Below are 16758 nucleotides of genomic sequence, written 5' to 3'. Positions count from 1 at the left end.
GGCCGGAAGTTCCTGATTTTTCCGACTATAAGAAAAGGCGGTGAGTTTAGTATAACGTAATAAAAATTATGATAACTAATAAATGAGTACTAAGTATCGAATCTAAAACCTATTAATTATCAGGGAAGAGCGTGGTACGTACTCTTTTGATTCCCAGGTTGACTTTTATTTTTCAGTCCTCAAATAATTTCAACATATGCAATTAGAAAATAATTACTCAAGATTAAGATAGCATGTTCTAGAATTTCACTCCGTTTAATTTTACAATCATATTTTTAAAATTTTAACTTTAACTTTAACTTTAACTCTACTCACTATACAACAAAAGTTAACAACACAATTATTACTTTTTTCTCTTTCTTCAATTTTTTAAACCAATCAATTCAATTTCCAATATTAAATTCTATCCACCATCAATTACTTTTTTCACAATTTAACAATATAATCATTATTTTTTCTCATTTATTCATTACTTTTTCACATTTTTCTCATAATTCAACAACACAATCATTACAACTCAATTAAAATCAAAATTCAATTTTATTTAACTTTAAAATTAAACGCATAGTTGAAAATTCATTTAAAAGAAAGGATAGAAGACAAAATTTCGGCCCTGTTTGGATTTGAAGTTAAAATCACAATGATTTTAACTTTAACTTTAACTCTACACTACACAACAAAACACACATTTGAAAAGTCAAACTGGTGGCTCCCATATCTTATTCAAACACACAATCTCATTATACACAATTATCTACTACATCCATTTATTTTATTTAAAGTCAAACTGGTGGGCCCACAAACTCTTGTCTTCTTCCTCAGTTAAAGTTAAAGTTTCGTTGACTTTAACTCCGAATCCAAACGGCCCGGAAATGTCGAGTTGCTGATTGTCACGATCAAGAGTTCATTCATATGTATTGCGTTCGACTCCATCCAGCTCCATAAAAACCTTATATATATGTAGCTATTTACTTGTGCACGATATGCCTTCTTTCTTTTTTTTTCTTTTTCTTTTCTTTTATTGCTGGATCTTGTGCACGATATGCTAAAAGAAAAGCTAGATAATACTAGAAGGTGGTAAATACATGTTAGTAAATTGTAGTGAAACCGAAGTCGCACCAATCCAAGATAGCACAACCAATATCGGTAGAGATAACCCGATAAATAAGACCCACCCTAATTATGATAATATGGAAGACTCTTACATGACCTGTGTATTACACGTTGTGCCCACTCTGCTCACTCGCTCTCGGTATACACGACGATCTTATCATTAACACATCCCTACTGCTCAACATAGACGCATAAAGAAAAATCTAGACTACCCTCTTCTAAGACCACTAGTCAAATTAATTAAGAGAGTTATCTTCTCGGCAAAACCAAACACCCATGATGTAGTGTCTTCACAATTAATTATGTTAACTTCACTTAGTTATATTCATTTAAAAATTACTTTATGGTGTAATGTCCGTGATAAACACATATATATGTAGGCGTTCTTTTTTTTTTTTTCCCTTGGTGAATTATGCGGGCGTTCTTTGATATGAAAATACCCTTTTACTTAGTTTGCTTACTTTATCTTCTAATTATAATTATTTTTTTATTGTCTCCTTATATTTCTTTTTGGGTAAGCTATTGTCTCCTTATATTTAACACATACCATCTACTAGCATTCAAATTTCTAATGTCTTGATATCAAAGTGAGGTTTCCGTTAATAAAAAACAACAAATTATATATAACTAGGTGCATGCCCCGGGTATTGCACGGGTATGCATTATCGGAAAATGTTTAATATGAAAAAATACCTTAACACGGACGCACGCCAATGAAAAAGAGTTACTCATATTTGTGCGCATATGGGGAGAATGAAAATGCTGATGACTGAATATAAATGAATCGAAAATGATAAACAATATGTGTTTAAAAAAAATTATTTAAAGGATTTCGTCACACGTGCGATTAAATAATTTAAAAATTTTTCATATATAAAAAGTTTATATAAGTTTTTCAAGAAAATTCTTGATTTCTTTGATACTATACAAAATACCGTGGATGCTGAACGATTATACATCGAATGGAACATAAGAAAAATGGGGTATACTTAATGTAATAGAAATGGAAAAGCCATTTGAATAAGGAGTCGAGAATTCTTTTTGGTGAATATGTGACGTCTCCACAATGTTGTGCCTTATCTTTTATATATACATTTACATATATATATATATATATATTATATAATGATCGATGCTGATGATGATAGACCTCAATAGCGAAACGACTTCCGATTATTCTCAACGGCCAAGGGGGCCTGACCTAGCCACCTCGAATCTGAATCATCTTTGTTTCAGTGAAAAGGGCGGAGAAGATTGAGGTGAAACCCTAAGCAGATTTTCGACAACCTCAATTCAAGCCGACGATATAGTAGGTGGTCAAGGTGGCATGGCGAGCAACCTCAACCCTCCTCCACCCAAGATCAAGTCAAGCCTGAGCTAGCTTCCTGGGTACTCGAGGTGGCTCGGTCCCCCTCCCAGAATCCTACACTTCGAAAACGTGCTCACAGTCGAGATGAAGGTGTATACAGAACATATCTTCAAGTTATCACTCAGTCCGTTAGCCAACATATTCTAGAGGTGGATCAATCTATAGAATCATCGCCATGGCCGGACGTAATATTCGAATAGGTTTTTTGTCAGTGCAGTTTGGGACTTTGCTAAAGGGTCGTCGCATTCCATTTGTTCTCATCGAATCAAAGCTTACACGTCCATCCAAAATAACGGATTTTTCAACTTCTCTAATGTACTTTTCCCGTTTAAATATCATTAGTTTTGAAAAATTACACGCCTTTTTTTTTTTGGTAAAATCCCATTAACCATGACCCAAAAATCACAATTAACTTTAGTAGCATAGCTAATCATGACCAATCATAGCTCATGCCATATGAGATTAAGTAAAAGAAAATTGGTCTACACACAACTCACATATTGTGCATAGAAATCATTAATAATGCGTCTAATCCTCCATGATAATCGCATACAATGCAATAGTACCGAGCGTGCACTCTCTATTTGCACGGGCATTATGATCTTATTAACAGTATTAAACAGTTTGAATAAGATATAAACTAATCGCTTAAGTATAGTAAAAATTTCCTTCAGTCTTTATATTTTGTATCAAAATTTTCATAATAATTCTCGAGAAATATGCAAAATTCATGCTTCATATGCATTTCTTGTACATAGGAAAATGACTAAATCAATACCTTGTAAGTCGATCCGGATCGATATTGTACGAGTACCCTTGAATTTTTCGAACACGGCCAGCTGCATGGGCTAAGTCCATCATTCGGCATGAGACCACAGACGTTGAAAGCTTCACGCTTGCAAGGGCCACTGTGACCTCACACCAACCTTTGTCCCTTGATTTTCAATCAATCGAAGACAAAATCATTGTGAAGTAGGAATTTCCCTAATTATTATATCTGGATCCGACATCATGAAACTTTCGAAGACCGAGCACTGAAATTGTTGGCTTGAAATCAACCTGACTGATCTGGTGGTCCAACGACGCAATCAAAGTTATAAGGTCGAATTAATGTAAAATTAGTTTTTTTTTTCCTGCTCATTGCGCAGGCCCGATGATGGAAAAAATAGAATAAAAATAATAAAATTTAAGTTCATTAAAATAAGTAATAAAAAAGATATGAGATAAAAATAAAAAAATACAATTTCACTTGAGGTTCGTATATATATTTTACTACAGTATTGTGAATTGTGGGAATAGGTTGAATTACAATATATATATATAGACATAGATAGATCGCCAAATAATATGCTCTCCAGGGACCATGCTTGCGTGATATTGCTAATTTGTTTTGTGACTTTTTTGTATATGATATTCACGTCAACCGTAGGTATCAGCGGGACGAAATTCGAAAACCCTTATTAAAAAAAGAAAAATCTTGGCCTGCAAAAGAACCTTTCCTCTTCTTTTTGGAATCAATGAAAATGTCAAGCTTTTGGACTCATTCCATACGTATCTTCTCAAACCTCTCACATATATATATGTGTGTGTGTGTGTGTGAGCCTCACTGTGACTTTATATAGATTGGCATTTCAGTTTTACTAGACTGATAAGGCTCATGGAGAAGCCACAGTCCAGACTCAAGGGCAAGATGCTCAACTTCCTCCCGAGAGTCGCATCCACCGCAGTCACCTTCAAGAGCCCCCCCATCAGCCCCCGTAAGCCCCCACCGGGATCATCGAGCAGGCAGGCCGGAGCCTCGGTCATCCCCAAGGATGCTCGGAGACGGCTCAAGAACGGTAGCTTTGATGCCCGAGAGCCCGGCTCCCCAATCGTCTCCTGCGTGGGACAGGTCAAGAAGAAGAAGAACAAGGACATGGCGTTGACAATGACTGCTAGGTTGCCACCTACCACGTCGGACCATAAGGAGGAGGCGAAGAAGAAGGACACGACCATGGCGATCCTCAAACTCTTCAAGGGTAAGAAGTTGCAAGGTGAAAAGTCTCGCCGTGACAATGGCGCTGGTAGTGGCAAGAATGAGAAATCAGCGCCTTCTTTGGGCCACTTGAAGCAATTTGCGAGCAGTAGGGGCGTATTAGCAAATTTCGACTGGAGGGCCCATTGCGGGACATCGACGGCGGTGGCACCGGACAACTGCTTGGAGAATGGCTCTTGCTCCGGCGACGAAGAAGAGATCAAAGAAGAAGGGAGACGACAAAAGGTGATCATAATACCGCATTCAGCACCCATTGAAGCGGGAAATAGAATGAACAACGCGGCAGAAGGATTTGCCTTGCAGCCCAGGAAAGAAATTAACCTGTGGAAGAGGAGAACTATGGTTCCTCCTCCGCCGCTTCGACTGTAAAAAATAAGTTACATATTTCTTTCATCTTTTGTATGTAATTCAGTGCAAATTTTCGAATGGAAGTTTGCCAACAAGAAGTCTGTATAATTCAATGGATCAAGATTGTGCGTTAGGGAGGAATATGAAAGGATGGGTCATGGAGAACAGAAGCCCATTTTCATATTCCTTCTTAGCATGTGATCGAAAAAAGTTGTAACCATATATTGAAAAACATCAATTATCAGAATTTTTTTTGTGTGTGAATTAGGGGGTCCAAACCCTGAATTATCAGAAGATTTTGTATTTGCTATTATTACTACATGAAAGAATTGAGGGGTTTGCATGAAGTTGATCATTTCCTCCCATGATTTGAGTGTCAGTTTTGGTCAAAGGCTCAAAGCTGAATGTGGATTTCTTGATAGGACTTAATCCAAGGAAAGAATTACTTGATAGGAATAACTGAGAACATTGAGTTCTTGATGTTGCAAAGTGAAGCATGGAGCGAATAATTATGGGGCCAACTGAATTTAACATAAAGTAAGAGAAAGTACCTTTTATTCCTTAAAGTTTTGTCTCAAGACCACTATGGACCCGTGCATGTCGCCCATTTACAACTTTCAATTTCAAAAATCGAGCCACTTTGCATCCTATAGTTTAGGTGATCGCAATTCGCAACTTGCATCAAATTGCTTAATACAGTCTAAAATATTGACTTGGACCCGCTTAGCTTTCACCTTATTATGGCAGTGCAAAATTGTACAATCAATCTAGTGAAATCTTTATCTTCCCTTGTTTAATAGGTGTTTTTTGGATGAAAACCATTCATTCAATACATATATATAAAAAAAAATGTACAAATATGAAAACGCGAAAGAGTCTACACCAGAAATTATATGTAACCATCAAAGAGATGAAGAGTCTCCTGCCAAAGCCGACCTTGGATTGGATGTCCTTCGATGGTCTTGGTGCCAAAATGGAGTTAGAATTAAATTTCAGGGTACAAAATTGACAAAGCACTTGATGCTAACACCTTGGAGGGCAAAATTGGTCGAATGCAAAACTTGGAGGCCAAAATGAATAGATACAAACATACAGGGAGCAAAAAGTAAATTTCCCCTATTAGTGGGAATTGGGAAGGGGTTTCCAGGAGCTTCCATTCGTGAGATTTGGAAGTGAAACCAAGCTCTGAGGAAACCCTAATCTCTGCTCTCGTCTTCCTTTGAGCTTCCGTCCTCGCTGCTCGAAAATGGCAAGTGTCTTCCTCTCTCTGTCGCTCTGTCTCTAGCTAGCTCTCTCCTGCCATTACAGCTCGCTGTTTTGTTGATTGTTATGATTCGAAGCAGAAATTGATTACACGGTTGTTGATTTTGTGCAGGCTGATTCGCCTCGCAGGAGGTAATCTTTATACAAACCGAGCTCAATCTTGACCATTTTTATCTCCAATTTATATCGCACTTGCTGGTTGATGCAATATATTGGTTCTTTAGCTTGTCTTCCCTTGTCGCCCGTTCATGCATATACCAGAAGGCTTGTTTGCTACGTTGTCCGTTAGGTGTTCTAGGTTTTATGGTCTTTCTTGTCAGATTTGTATGTATACAATGATGATTCGGTGTTTCTTTGGTTTGCTTTTAGCCTGTTACTTAATTACAGTTTGAGAATATGTGAAGGTTCTGTCTTGCTCTTTTCCTATCAAAGGCTATCGTTTCGACTTGGGTAGCCCGCTGAAAGGCCAGTTTAATTGCTTTCTGTCGGTTGGAATTGTGGCTTTTATACGTGTTAGGATCTTTTACTAGACATGCAGTCTCGTTGTCAAAGCATATTCATTTGGGGTTTGTACTTCTTTGATAAAAATGATTGGGGATTTGGGGAAGCACTTTCTGCCGATATGCAGTTTATTAATCCCACTGAAATGCTGTCTGTTTTAACAAGAGTTTGGAGGAGACCTCTCCAAGAATAAGATGATTTACATGGGCTGTATTATGGGATTACAATCCAGGTATTCGAGATCCCCATCCCCTTGGAGAGCAGAGTCCAGGTCTAGGTCCAGATCAAGGTCCAGGTCTAGGTCCCGATCTTGGTCCAGGCCGCCAAGGCACAGGTCGAGATCCAGAAGCCGAGGCAGGTTGGTTGTAGTCGAGTTTTAAATCTCACTAATATGTGATATTGTAGCAATGAAATTTCTTTGCAGCTCTGACTCATTTTATTTCTTTGCCTTTTTGGAATGAATTACTGGGGCTCTTTTTACCAGATCGAGGTCCAGAAGTCATGGCAGGTTCGTCACTCCTTTTAGCTTCTGTTTGGTGTATCTTGCTTCTTTGCTTTCAGCTGATTGTTGAAGCACTCTTTTGATTAGTAATTATCGTTGATTGGTTGACAAGTAAAAGACTTGTTCCAGTTATGAAAACATGTATTAATGTGGTGCCTTCCTTGAGCTGCTACTTCATTTGGTTAATTCACTGTTTTAAGCAATTTTGCAGGGAGGAAACTTCAAATCCTGGAAATACACTTTATGTAACTGGCTTATCCACAAGAGTCACGGAGAAGGACCTCGAGTACCACTTTTCTAAGGAAGGAAAGGTCTGGCTATCTGCTTAATTAGTACTGCAAATGGCGGAAAAGCCTTGTTACAGATTTCTGGACATGCCTCTTATGTTTTAGAACATATTAATCCATTCCATGTATTCACTACTACGAAGCTTACAAATGCAGCTCTGATTTCTAGGTTGCAAATTGTTTCCTCGTGCGTGAGCCTCGTACAGAAATTTCCCGTGGATTTGCATTTGTTACCATGGACTCTTTTGAAGATGCCAATCGCTGTGTGAAGTATTTGAATCAGTCAATTCTGGAGGGACGGTATATAACTGTCGAGAAGGTAATGGATTTCTGCCAGAGTGGAAAATTTTAGTAAAATTTATTAATTGCTTAAACTTCCTTGTTGACATGGAGGTTTTCTGGTAACATTCAGAAGAACATTGCGTCAGCTATGTTGGCAGCAATCAAAGATGATGAGACTACATCCATGTCAACTTAGTGATACAGCTTGATCAATGGGCAGCTTAAACAGCTTTTCAAATGCATCCATCATCAACTAAAGAACCATAGCAACTATATCCCATCAACTATACAACCTCAGCTCTCACTTTCAACTATCAACTAATCAACGGACATTACCAACAACTTACTAATCAGGATTATATGGTATCTCGTACGTGCATTCATTTGCTAGAAAAGTATATAGAACTGTTTGATTTCTCTTTTTGTTACTGTTATCCTGCGACATTGTATATCTACTGTCTAGATCAAATGCCCTTTGTGTTTGTTGTGGTTGAACTTTCTGGGACTACACAATAATTTCTTTTCTGTTGTTGTTTGTTGACAATTGATCGAACCCGTGAACTGATCTAATATATCTTTATCTAATATATCTTTTTCTTTCAGTCGCGGAGGAAGCGTCCCAGAACCCCGACACCTGGGCATTATCTGGGGTTGAAGAGTAGCAGAGGCAGTGGTAAGATGTGAACTGTCTTTCTCTGATTGTTTTTGAAATGCCACTTTGTTTCAATGCTTTAATGACAATGTTTGTTTTTATTTCACTTTATTGGGGGAAAAAAGGCTATCGTGGAGACAGGGGAAGGTACCGAGGTCGTGATGATTATGGTTACCGTAGGTCCCCAAGGCGTTCACCTTACCGTAGTGGGCGTGATTACTCTCCAAGGCGCTCACCTTATCGCAGTGGGCGTGACTACTCTCCGAGGCGGTCTCCTTATGGTGGAAGGTCGAGGAGGGACCACTCCAGGTCCCCCTTGTATTCACCTCGTGGTTCTAGATAAATGTCTCTGTTTGGTCTCCTTATCTTGGCCAGAGGGAAAACAAAGAGGAATGTAGGACTCGTATGAGTTTATGAACTTTGCATGTTACACAGGATTGTATGAGAGATTTGCTGTTAGAGTGTCTGCATATGTGTGTTCTGTAGTTGCTCGGAGTTGAAACTATTGCTTAGCTGGATGCTTGCTTACTATTTCACCCGCCTAGTTCCTAGGAGTCGAGACTATTACTTAGCTGGATGCTTGCTTACTATTTCGCCTCTGGTCATGTACTGTCAACTTCCGCATGCGAAGAAAAGAAAGAAAGCTGTCTCAGTATCCCCATGTGCGATTTGATTTCTTCTCCTCGAGCAAGAGTACGAAGTTTCGATGGCTCGGTATCCTGACTAGCATTGACATAGGAGTTTGATAAATAGAGATCCCTCTGTTTGCTGGCACTTGCATTTATGCAGAATATCCATCCTATGGTAATCACAGGAAATCGGATTCAATACCTGTCCCTTCTTGAGCCACATTCGAAAGAAAATTAAATTGTAATTTCGTGTGTGGTTTTGTATGACTTGTCTTCCATCCATGGTAAGCAGTGGAACTCTTTTTGTTTTTGATTTGCAGGGGCGTAGAGATATTGTTACAAGGACAACTCGTACGGACTAAAGGAGAATTTTATCTTAGGCCGAGTTGGCTAAAATTAAATTCGTGGGCATGGAATGTGAGTTATAGGAATTTGTGGGCATGGCATGTGAGTTATAGGAATCCAAGTATAAGGTCATTTCAAGAAACGACTAAGAACAGCTAAAATATCACCTCCTGCGAGGAATATCAGCCATATTCGAGCAGCGAGGACGGAAAGCTCGAAAATGGGAGCAGAGGTTAGGGTTTCCTAGGGCACCACTTGGTTTCCCTTCCAAATTTTACAAGGGAACTTGAAAACTAATGGCCCGTTACTGTGGATGTAATGGCATGGACGGCACAAATCCTCGGCAATTCGTCTCCAATCTACACTGACCCTCCTCTTAGATCATCAGTATATATACATGCTGTGCCTAATTCACTATCATTTGGTAGATCATCGGTATATATATATATGCTGCGCCTAATTCACTATCATTTGGTTGATCGGTGATCGAATTTAGAATCTCTTGGTGGACCTGTAAGCCTTGCTTGAGATACCCAGAACTATGTAACTCCTTGAAAAAATAATTGCACAGGGCTCTGACCATCATATCACGAGATTATTCTCCTTTCGTTCTGGCTTACAAACCGATCATCGACCATAACCGTGCATCGAAGAAGTGTGATTATCGGGCTGGGCCCGAGGTAATGGAAAACAAGCCATGAAGTATAGCTAGTGATGAGGTCTACAGGTCTGCGAATGAGTCCGACCCGACCCGACCAAACCACCATTAACGCCCTTCAATCGGAGCGGAAGACTCGCGAGGCGAATGAAGTGAACCGGCAAGGTGAAAAAGGCGGCCATGGCGAGCTTCCTCGGCCACCCGTCATCGTCTCCTCCGTTCCTGCATAATCCCACCCTCCAGCCTCCTCCTCTCTCCTCCCCCTCCTTTCTTCAGCTCAAGGTACCATTGTTCAACCCTCCTCCCCCCTCACTCTCTTTCTCCACAGTCGCTAACGGGTGTTTGTATCTCTTTCCGTGCTTGCGGAATTGTAGAGGAGCTGTCCGAGGAGAGTGGTGGTAGTTCCAGTGAAGTGCGCTCCCTCGGGACCTAGCGATGATGTGGAACCTGACCCAGCTTCTCCATCGTCGTCCTTATCATGGAGCGCCTCGACGTACAGATGGTCTGCGGCCCTCGGGGGGATAGGGTTCGTTGAAACTGTCTACTTGACCTACCTGAAGCTCTCCGACTCCGATGCCTTTTGCCCGGTCGGGGGTGGCAGCTGCGGGGACGTGCTCAACAGTGACTATGCCTCTGTTTTTGGTGATTAATCTCTTGCTTTTTTTTTTTTTGGAAAGCAAATAAAGCTAACACATTAGTCCCACTGATCGAACCTGAACCTGGACCTCTTGGTTTCCGGCGGCGGCTTGTGCCACTGCAAGACACTTCCTCTAATCTCTTGCTTTTTAATGTCTTAAACCAAATCAAGACATTAATCTCTTGCTTTTTGATGTCTTGATTTGGTTCAGTTCCATTTGTTTCCATTTTTGCTGAGCATTTTCAGTTTTGGTTGCCTTTGATGTTGTGGTGTAACGTCTCTCGATGTCAGATAGATCATAAAAATTTGCAGACAGTTATTTAATTTAAGTTCATGAATGGAATAAATCGACACGAATTCGAGTTAAACGCATTTGTTTCGTCGTGGGCTCCCGCAAGTGTTTTCTGCAAGTCAAAACAATGTAAAATTTGAGGGGAAGGGAAAAGAACAAAATTTAATGAGAGGGTTCTTTATAATTGCACTGTTTACTACGAATAGCTTCTCTCAGTCCGTATTAGTCGAAGCATCGGTTTTGTTTCCATTGGACAGGCATTCCACTTCCATTGATCGGAATGGTTGCATACGGGACGGTGGCAACCCTCAGTTTGCAGTTGGCAGAAAGGAAGTTTCCCTTTGAAATAGGCATATCGAATGGCCGTTTGGTTTTGCTTGGGATCAGTACATCCATGGCAGTTGCGAGCGCGTACTTTCTGTACATTCTCAGCACGAAGTTGTCAGGAGCCTCTTGCTCATACTGTTTGGTTTCAGCCTTTTTATCGTTCAGCTTATTCTTTATCATATCGAAGGTGCGTGCTTGCAGACATCTCTATCTTACAGTTAGTCTTCTCTCTTTTCCTTGTCCATCATGACTCGGTAGCTGATAAAATTGTATATATCTCCTATTTTTCTGTAGGATTTTGGGTTCGAAGAGATACAAAAAGCGGTGGTATTACAGCTCTGCGCAGCCAGCTTAGTGTTTCTTACGCTTAACACTGCATATACTTCATCTCCATCTGTCCCTTCAAGGTACTGCTTCTTTGATCATCCTGCTATGATTGTGCTCTGTTATAAAGTGTTTGAATCATATGTTCATTCAGGAGTGAAACAATTTCTTTTGTCTAATTTTCTCTCTGTTTCTTCACATCTAATTGGACAGCCTTGCTGAGGTGGACCTGCCATATTTCACCACTGAGGTAACCACTCAGTCAAGTCCCTTTGCTGTTTCTCTTGCACGGCATTTGCGGTCCATAGGGGCTAAGATGTATGGAGCTTTTTGGTGCTCTCATTGTTTGGAACAAAAAGAGGTAAACCTCATCATCTTATATCTGTTAAATAGACTCGTATTATTACCCAATAGTTGTTTCCCCATAATTGATAGCTGGAACATGACTGAAAAACCTGAAGATTTAATTGAAAGAGCCAAGCTGTGAGCTATGATATAATTGAGTTTCAGTGTCATGCTGTGATCTATCATACGCAAACTGTTGCTTTGTGTCCGAGCGTTATATAGAAACCAAGACAGAAAAGACAGAAGGGTTTTGAGCAAAACTAAACTTGGCCTAGAAGCATGTCAGAAAACATTGCTCCTACGTATTAAGCTCGGTTTCCCCCTGTATGTACTCATCCCCTTCAATTCTTCCGTCATTCTAGATGTTCGGTAAGGAGGCTGCAAAGCTTCTAGATTATGCGGAGTGCTTTCCAAATGGATATAAGAAAGGGACTAAGATAGAGAAGGCATGTGCGGATGCTGCAATCGAAGGTTTTCCAACATGGATCATTAATGGTCAGGTATGTAGCCTTGCAGAGCTCCTGACTTGAATATCCCCATCCCATGCAAAAGAAGAAATTGCTGGAATAAACTCTAAATTTTACATTGCTTTTCATACAGGATTCAGCAACAATATTAGATCTTGTATGATACTAAATATATGCTAAATCACTTTAAGCTTCTAGCTGTAGAATCGAAAAACATTAGTGTATTGCATGTGGTAGATCGTATTGATATCTCGATCTCGAGAAGTTTGCTTCAAACTTAATAATTGAAATCTTGACTGGTGTATTATCGTTTAGATGATTCGTAACAATCTACTTCTGACCAAAAAATTGGAAAATAAAATAAAATAATGTCATTGTGTAGGTCTTGAGCGGAGAGCAGGAACTAGCAGAGCTGGCCCGAGTATCAGGGTTCGAGTCTAATGAAGTAGGCCAGCCAAGTTAGAGAATCGACATTTGCCCAGAGAATTTGATAAGGTGGGCAGCGGACTCCAGGAATATATTTGCAGCTTTTGCGGTGTTAAAGAGCATAGATCGAATTCGAAATCTTAACTTTACACAGGATTCAGCTGTATAGATGCTCCATGCTCTTATTGTACCAAAACGAGTTTTGTACAAGATACGGTGATCACACATTTGAATGCAGCACGGATGTACCTTTACAGAGATTGAGTTAATTTGCCGATTTTCCGGGACAGAGACATTTGTGGTTCATTTCGAGCAATGAATTAATGAACGAAGATATAAACCGTAACCCGTATCCAATCCTCGATCTTAAACCTGGGCAGCACATTTTTAAACACCGGAACTTCTGGTCGAAGGAATCAAGTTAACCGATAGCTGGCGTTAATATTTGAGCAGAAAAGGAGAGTGATTAAAATATGGAAGTCGGCGATTGGGCCTAAGATATGAGGCGAAGTCGGCAATTGAGAAGACAAGAGGGCGGCGAGGAGAGAGAGACTGTGTCATAAAATCAGGAGAATCCCACATCGGCCAGGGGTGGAAGGGAAGGGAGACAGGAGGCATTATAAAAGGGCGGGCGGGGGGGTAGTTGTAAGCATCTTTGCGCTTGGGGCAATGACGCAGCTAATGAGGTTCTAACCGAGGCGCGTCAATTGCTGGTTGAAAACTATTTCCAAACCCCCTCTTCGGCCTGGGCCTCGCCCCTGTGCCGTTGAGAATTTCTGGAAGGGCTCCCCTCCCTCGGAGGGGTTAAAGCCCTACAATCCATCAGTCCACAAGCTTTTCCGTAATTTTCCCTGGATAAATTAATGAACCATAATAGATATAATGTTTTACGTACGAAAAATAGAATAATTATTTTTTCAATCAAAAAATAGAATAATGCTGGTGGGTCCCCTTCCCACCATTAAGGAATAATAATTCTTCATTGACAGAAGGCATCTTTGCCGCATAGGATAACCAGCAGGCCATCACTACTGCCATGGGCGTATAGAAGCGGCCTGAAGCTTGCTGTAGGAGCCCTTGCGCTGCACGACTGTATGGACCCGGCGCACCCCGTCTAAAACCTCCGTCCGAAGGCTTTAACCCACAAATAAAATTTTATTTATGAATTTTACCGAAATCTTTTATTTAGGATGACGAATTCGTATGGCACGATGGTCCAGTCCGAGTCATATTAGTCTGAGGTCGGGTCACGATTGAGGAAGGGAAGATCCCTTGGGAATATTCCCTCCCGCCAAAAGACAATCAATGCCTACTCGTTCGTCTCTCAATCTCATCTCTCATAAACGCTCTTGTCGTCGCATACATCAAATCCATATCCATTCATTCCACCGTACATCTCCTCCTCTCACCCACTTGGCCCCTCCCATTTTGCTCTTCAAAGATGAACGGAGCTCCCCCGTCGCCAGAAGAGCAGGAGCAGCTCATCGAGAAGTCCGAGGTCTTCAAGATCAGGGGCCACGACAAGCGCGGCCGAAAGATCCTCCGTGTCGTCGGCAAATTCTTCCCCGGTATTGATCCAAACCGATCCGATACTCGGATATTTTAATTTCATACAATCCGTGAGCTCATTGGTCAATTGATCATTCGGTATAGGTCGGTCAGTGACGGCGGATGCAGCGATCAGGTACTTGGAGAAGAGGATATATCTGAGGCTGAGCAAGAGGGCATTCTGCGTGGTGTACGTCCACACGGGCGTGCAGAGGGCCGACAACTTCCCTGGCTTCTCGGCCCTCCGGGTGATCTACGAGTCGATCCCGCCCTATGTAAAGGAGAACCTCACCGTCGTCCATTTCGTCCACCCCGACCTACAGTCTAGGCTCTTCTTCGCCACCTTCGGCCGCCTCCTCTTCGGAAGAGAGTGAGTAGAGCCTCGTTTAGCTCTTTAATTTTTTTTTTTTTAAATTTTCCGTTAGTCAATTAATTAATTGATTGGCCGATGAGATGAAGTAGGAAAGTGGGCACAGAATCTTAAAATGTACAACAGGTCTCTTTTAATGTTTTTTCCTCTTTTTTTTTTTTGTGATATGAATGAATTTATTATTAATAATTGGTGGTGATCAAATTACAATGTGGAGGATTGTATTCTGTGTGGTAGGTTGTACGAGAAGCTGAGGTACGTGAGCAGGCTTGACCAGCTGTGGGACCAAGTGAGGAGGACCGAGATCGAGATCCCGGAGTTCGTGTCCGATCACGACGACGACGATCTCGAGTACCATCCGGTAATCGACTATGGCTTGGAGAGCGACCATCCCCGAGCCTACACTGCACCCGCTTCAGTGGATTCCACCGTACTCTCGACCTTCTCCATGCGTTGCATCTCATAGCTGGAAGAAACATGGTCTCGAGAGAAAATTATGGAAATTCTGTGAATATAGTGAGAGAATAATAGACCGGATCCGTATCTTATAAGAGGATTTCTATTCGATTATGTTCTATTGCAGAGATCTTGTCTGAATCTGAGGTTGACTGATTCAGACCGGATGCTCGTAGCTAAATTGATTGTATATGTTGTTATTGTCGATATGAGGAAAACGATATTAAGTTACTGTTAGGCGTGAATCGGTCGGCACGAGAAATCGAATTAAGCCACGGCATTGTGAGTAGTAGCAGTAGTAGTAGTAGGCAGCCGCAAAAGGCCATCAATTTTTGCTGCATGTCGACAGACAGACGTGAATTGAGAGTTTGATTGCCAGATCAGATTCAGAGCATGTGTTTGAGGAGTCAGTCAGGACTGCTTCAGTCAAACATGTGTTTGCATCCTTAAAGCCCGCAAATCTTTGTGCAACTCTTATACGTAATAGGTATATTAAGTAATATATTTCAGAAGTCAATAAATATTCTCCAATTCAGTATAAATTTTTAAAAATATTACAAAAAACTATTATTATAAAAAAATAAAATGTTTAATGAGTTATGTCATGTGATATGATCCGTTATAGATAGAGAGCTTGAAGGAAAAAGAACAAATTTATTACCGAAACAGCAAAAAGGAGTGAGGTATTAATTAAGATTCACAAAAAGAAATTAGCACCAAAAGAAAATTCTTGTCGTATGTGGAAATGTTAGATAATTTCAATATCGAACCGATATTGGAATGAGAATTAGTATAAACGTAATATGTCAAGGACAATTCGTAATTTGAAAAAATTATAATTTTCTTAAAATGAAGATCATAAATGATTATAATAACTCGGTTTCATGTTCACAAGCAATGTTGCACAGCCCAACTAAAGGGCAGCTTTAATTCTAACAATGTAGGCCAACGAGCACCAGATTAGGTTGCAGGTCGACACTGCAGGTTACGATTGCGTTCGTCTAACCATCAACATGATTGTCTAGTTTTCTAGTATCGTCGTAATCAGCAGAAACGCAACATTAGGCATCACATATATTTTGGCATGCACCTTGTCATTTGACAATCAACTGATATTTTCCGTAGGAAATGGAAACATGGCCCGCCGGCCTCCGCCCCTTGGTCTGCACTAGTCTCGATTCATTGGCTTGAGCTTAACCTTTCCATGCCCATGCTATGCACGTCGTGATTTTTTATATTACAAAAATGAATAATTTATCAAGAATACAAAACAAAGCTATGAATCTTATTATTTGCTGGGAGCTGATTAGATGTGAACATCGATTTCCCGGTAAGATCTGACAAAGATTATATCGGGAAAAACTAATACCCAAAACTCACGCTTGTTACTAAGAACATAAAGTACGTGTCGCGCACATTACTTCAATTATCACCTATTAGGCTTCACACGATAAATTACAACTGAATATAAGCATTAATCTACTAGGGTAAGCCAACACCCGAACGTGAATTATAATCTCTGCCCATAGACTAAAAAGTAAAAGCACATCTCGTGATCTATCAAAACGGAAAAAAACCAAAC

The 16758-nt window shown here is 40.4% G+C and overlaps 4 protein-coding genes and 1 non-coding gene across 8 annotated transcripts; all 5 read left to right on the top strand.

Annotated features, from left to right (window-relative positions):
- The first annotated feature begins 4017 nt into the window (after positions 1–4017).
- Positions 4018–5182, top strand: LOC116201186 (uncharacterized protein At1g76070-like). Its single transcript, XM_031532323.1, has one exon. It carries the CDS (start codon positions 4140–4142, stop codon positions 4884–4886), a length of 747 nt encoding a protein of 248 aa, XP_031388183.1. The 5' UTR covers positions 4018–4139; the 3' UTR covers positions 4887–5182.
- A 794-nt stretch (positions 5183–5976) lies between these two features.
- LOC116200180 (serine/arginine-rich splicing factor SR45a) lies at positions 5977–9030 on the top strand. Of its 4 annotated transcripts, none has more exons than XR_004155677.1 (9): positions 5977–6114; positions 6241–6260; positions 6862–6987; positions 7114–7137; positions 7343–7442; positions 7588–7737; positions 7831–8063; positions 8304–8373; positions 8478–8549. XR_004155677.1 is itself a non-coding variant. In XM_031530927.1 (8 exons), exons 1-8 carry the CDS (start codon positions 6112–6114, stop codon positions 8693–8695), a joined length of 711 nt encoding a protein of 236 aa, XP_031386787.1. In that variant the 5' UTR covers positions 5978–6111; the 3' UTR covers positions 8696–9030. The 4 variants fall into 4 exon arrangements, 1 of the variants encoding a protein (XP_031386787.1); XR_004155678.1 differs by having other exon boundaries at positions 7834–8070; positions 8478–8541; XR_004155676.1 differs by having other exon boundaries at positions 7831–8070; positions 8478–8540.
- Positions 9031–10085: 1055 nt separating this feature from the next.
- On the top strand, positions 10086–13089 carry LOC116200179 (thiol-disulfide oxidoreductase LTO1). Its single transcript, XM_031530926.1, has 7 exons — positions 10086–10266; positions 10359–10626; positions 11171–11427; positions 11535–11647; positions 11778–11925; positions 12272–12409; positions 12759–13089. The coding sequence occupies exons 1-7, from the start codon at positions 10165–10167 to the stop codon at positions 12837–12839; spliced, it is 1107 nt and encodes a 368-aa protein (XP_031386786.1). The 5' UTR covers positions 10086–10164; the 3' UTR covers positions 12840–13089.
- A 364-nt stretch (positions 13090–13453) lies between these two features.
- On the top strand, positions 13454–13614 carry LOC116202100. The gene has a single exon (XR_004155983.1). It is a non-coding gene; the product is annotated as a U4 spliceosomal RNA (small nuclear RNA).
- A 423-nt stretch (positions 13615–14037) lies between these two features.
- Positions 14038–15472, top strand: LOC116198918 (ganglioside-induced differentiation-associated protein 2-like). Its single transcript, XM_031529186.1, has 3 exons — positions 14038–14370; positions 14456–14720; positions 14958–15472. Exons 1-3 carry the CDS (start codon positions 14244–14246, stop codon positions 15184–15186), a joined length of 621 nt encoding a protein of 206 aa, XP_031385046.1. The 5' UTR covers positions 14038–14243; the 3' UTR covers positions 15187–15472.
- Positions 15473–16758: the final 1286 nt, after the last annotated feature.

Source organism: Punica granatum, chromosome 3 (assembly GCF_007655135.1).
Source record: "Punica granatum isolate Tunisia-2019 chromosome 3, ASM765513v2, whole genome shotgun sequence".
NCBI lineage: Eukaryota > Viridiplantae > Streptophyta > Magnoliopsida > Myrtales > Lythraceae > Punica > Punica granatum.
Note: the sequence above shows the minus strand (reverse complement) of the source record. Positions and strands in the feature narration are given on the sequence as shown.

Bases quoted from the DNA above. Each gene is read 5' to 3' on its own strand.
- LOC116201186 (XM_031532323.1), top strand. From the start codon at position 4,140: ATGGAGAAGCCACAGTCCAGACTCAAGGGCAAGATGCTCAACTTCCTC.
- LOC116200180 (XM_031530927.1), top strand. The intron at 6,988-7,113 runs GTTGGTTGTAGT...TCTTTTTACCAG, and splicing joins AGATCCAGAAGCCGAGGCAG to ATCGAGGTCCAGAAGTCATG. The intron at 7,138-7,342 runs GTTCGTCACTCC...GCAATTTTGCAG, and splicing joins AGGTCCAGAAGTCATGGCAG to GGAGGAAACTTCAAATCCTG.
- LOC116200179 (XM_031530926.1), top strand. From the start codon at position 10,165: ATGGCGAGCTTCCTCGGCCACCCGTCATCGTCTCCTCCGTTCCTGCAT. The intron at 11,428-11,534 runs GTGCGTGCTTGC...ATTTTTCTGTAG, and splicing joins TATTCTTTATCATATCGAAG to GATTTTGGGTTCGAAGAGAT. The intron at 11,926-12,271 runs GTAAACCTCATC...CCGTCATTCTAG, and splicing joins ATTGTTTGGAACAAAAAGAG to ATGTTCGGTAAGGAGGCTGC.
- LOC116198918 (XM_031529186.1), top strand. From the start codon at position 14,244: ATGAACGGAGCTCCCCCGTCGCCAGAAGAGCAGGAGCAGCTCATCGAG. The intron at 14,371-14,455 runs GTATTGATCCAA...CATTCGGTATAG, and splicing joins CGTCGGCAAATTCTTCCCCG to GTCGGTCAGTGACGGCGGAT. The intron at 14,721-14,957 runs GTGAGTAGAGCC...TCTGTGTGGTAG, and splicing joins CGCCTCCTCTTCGGAAGAGA to GTTGTACGAGAAGCTGAGGT.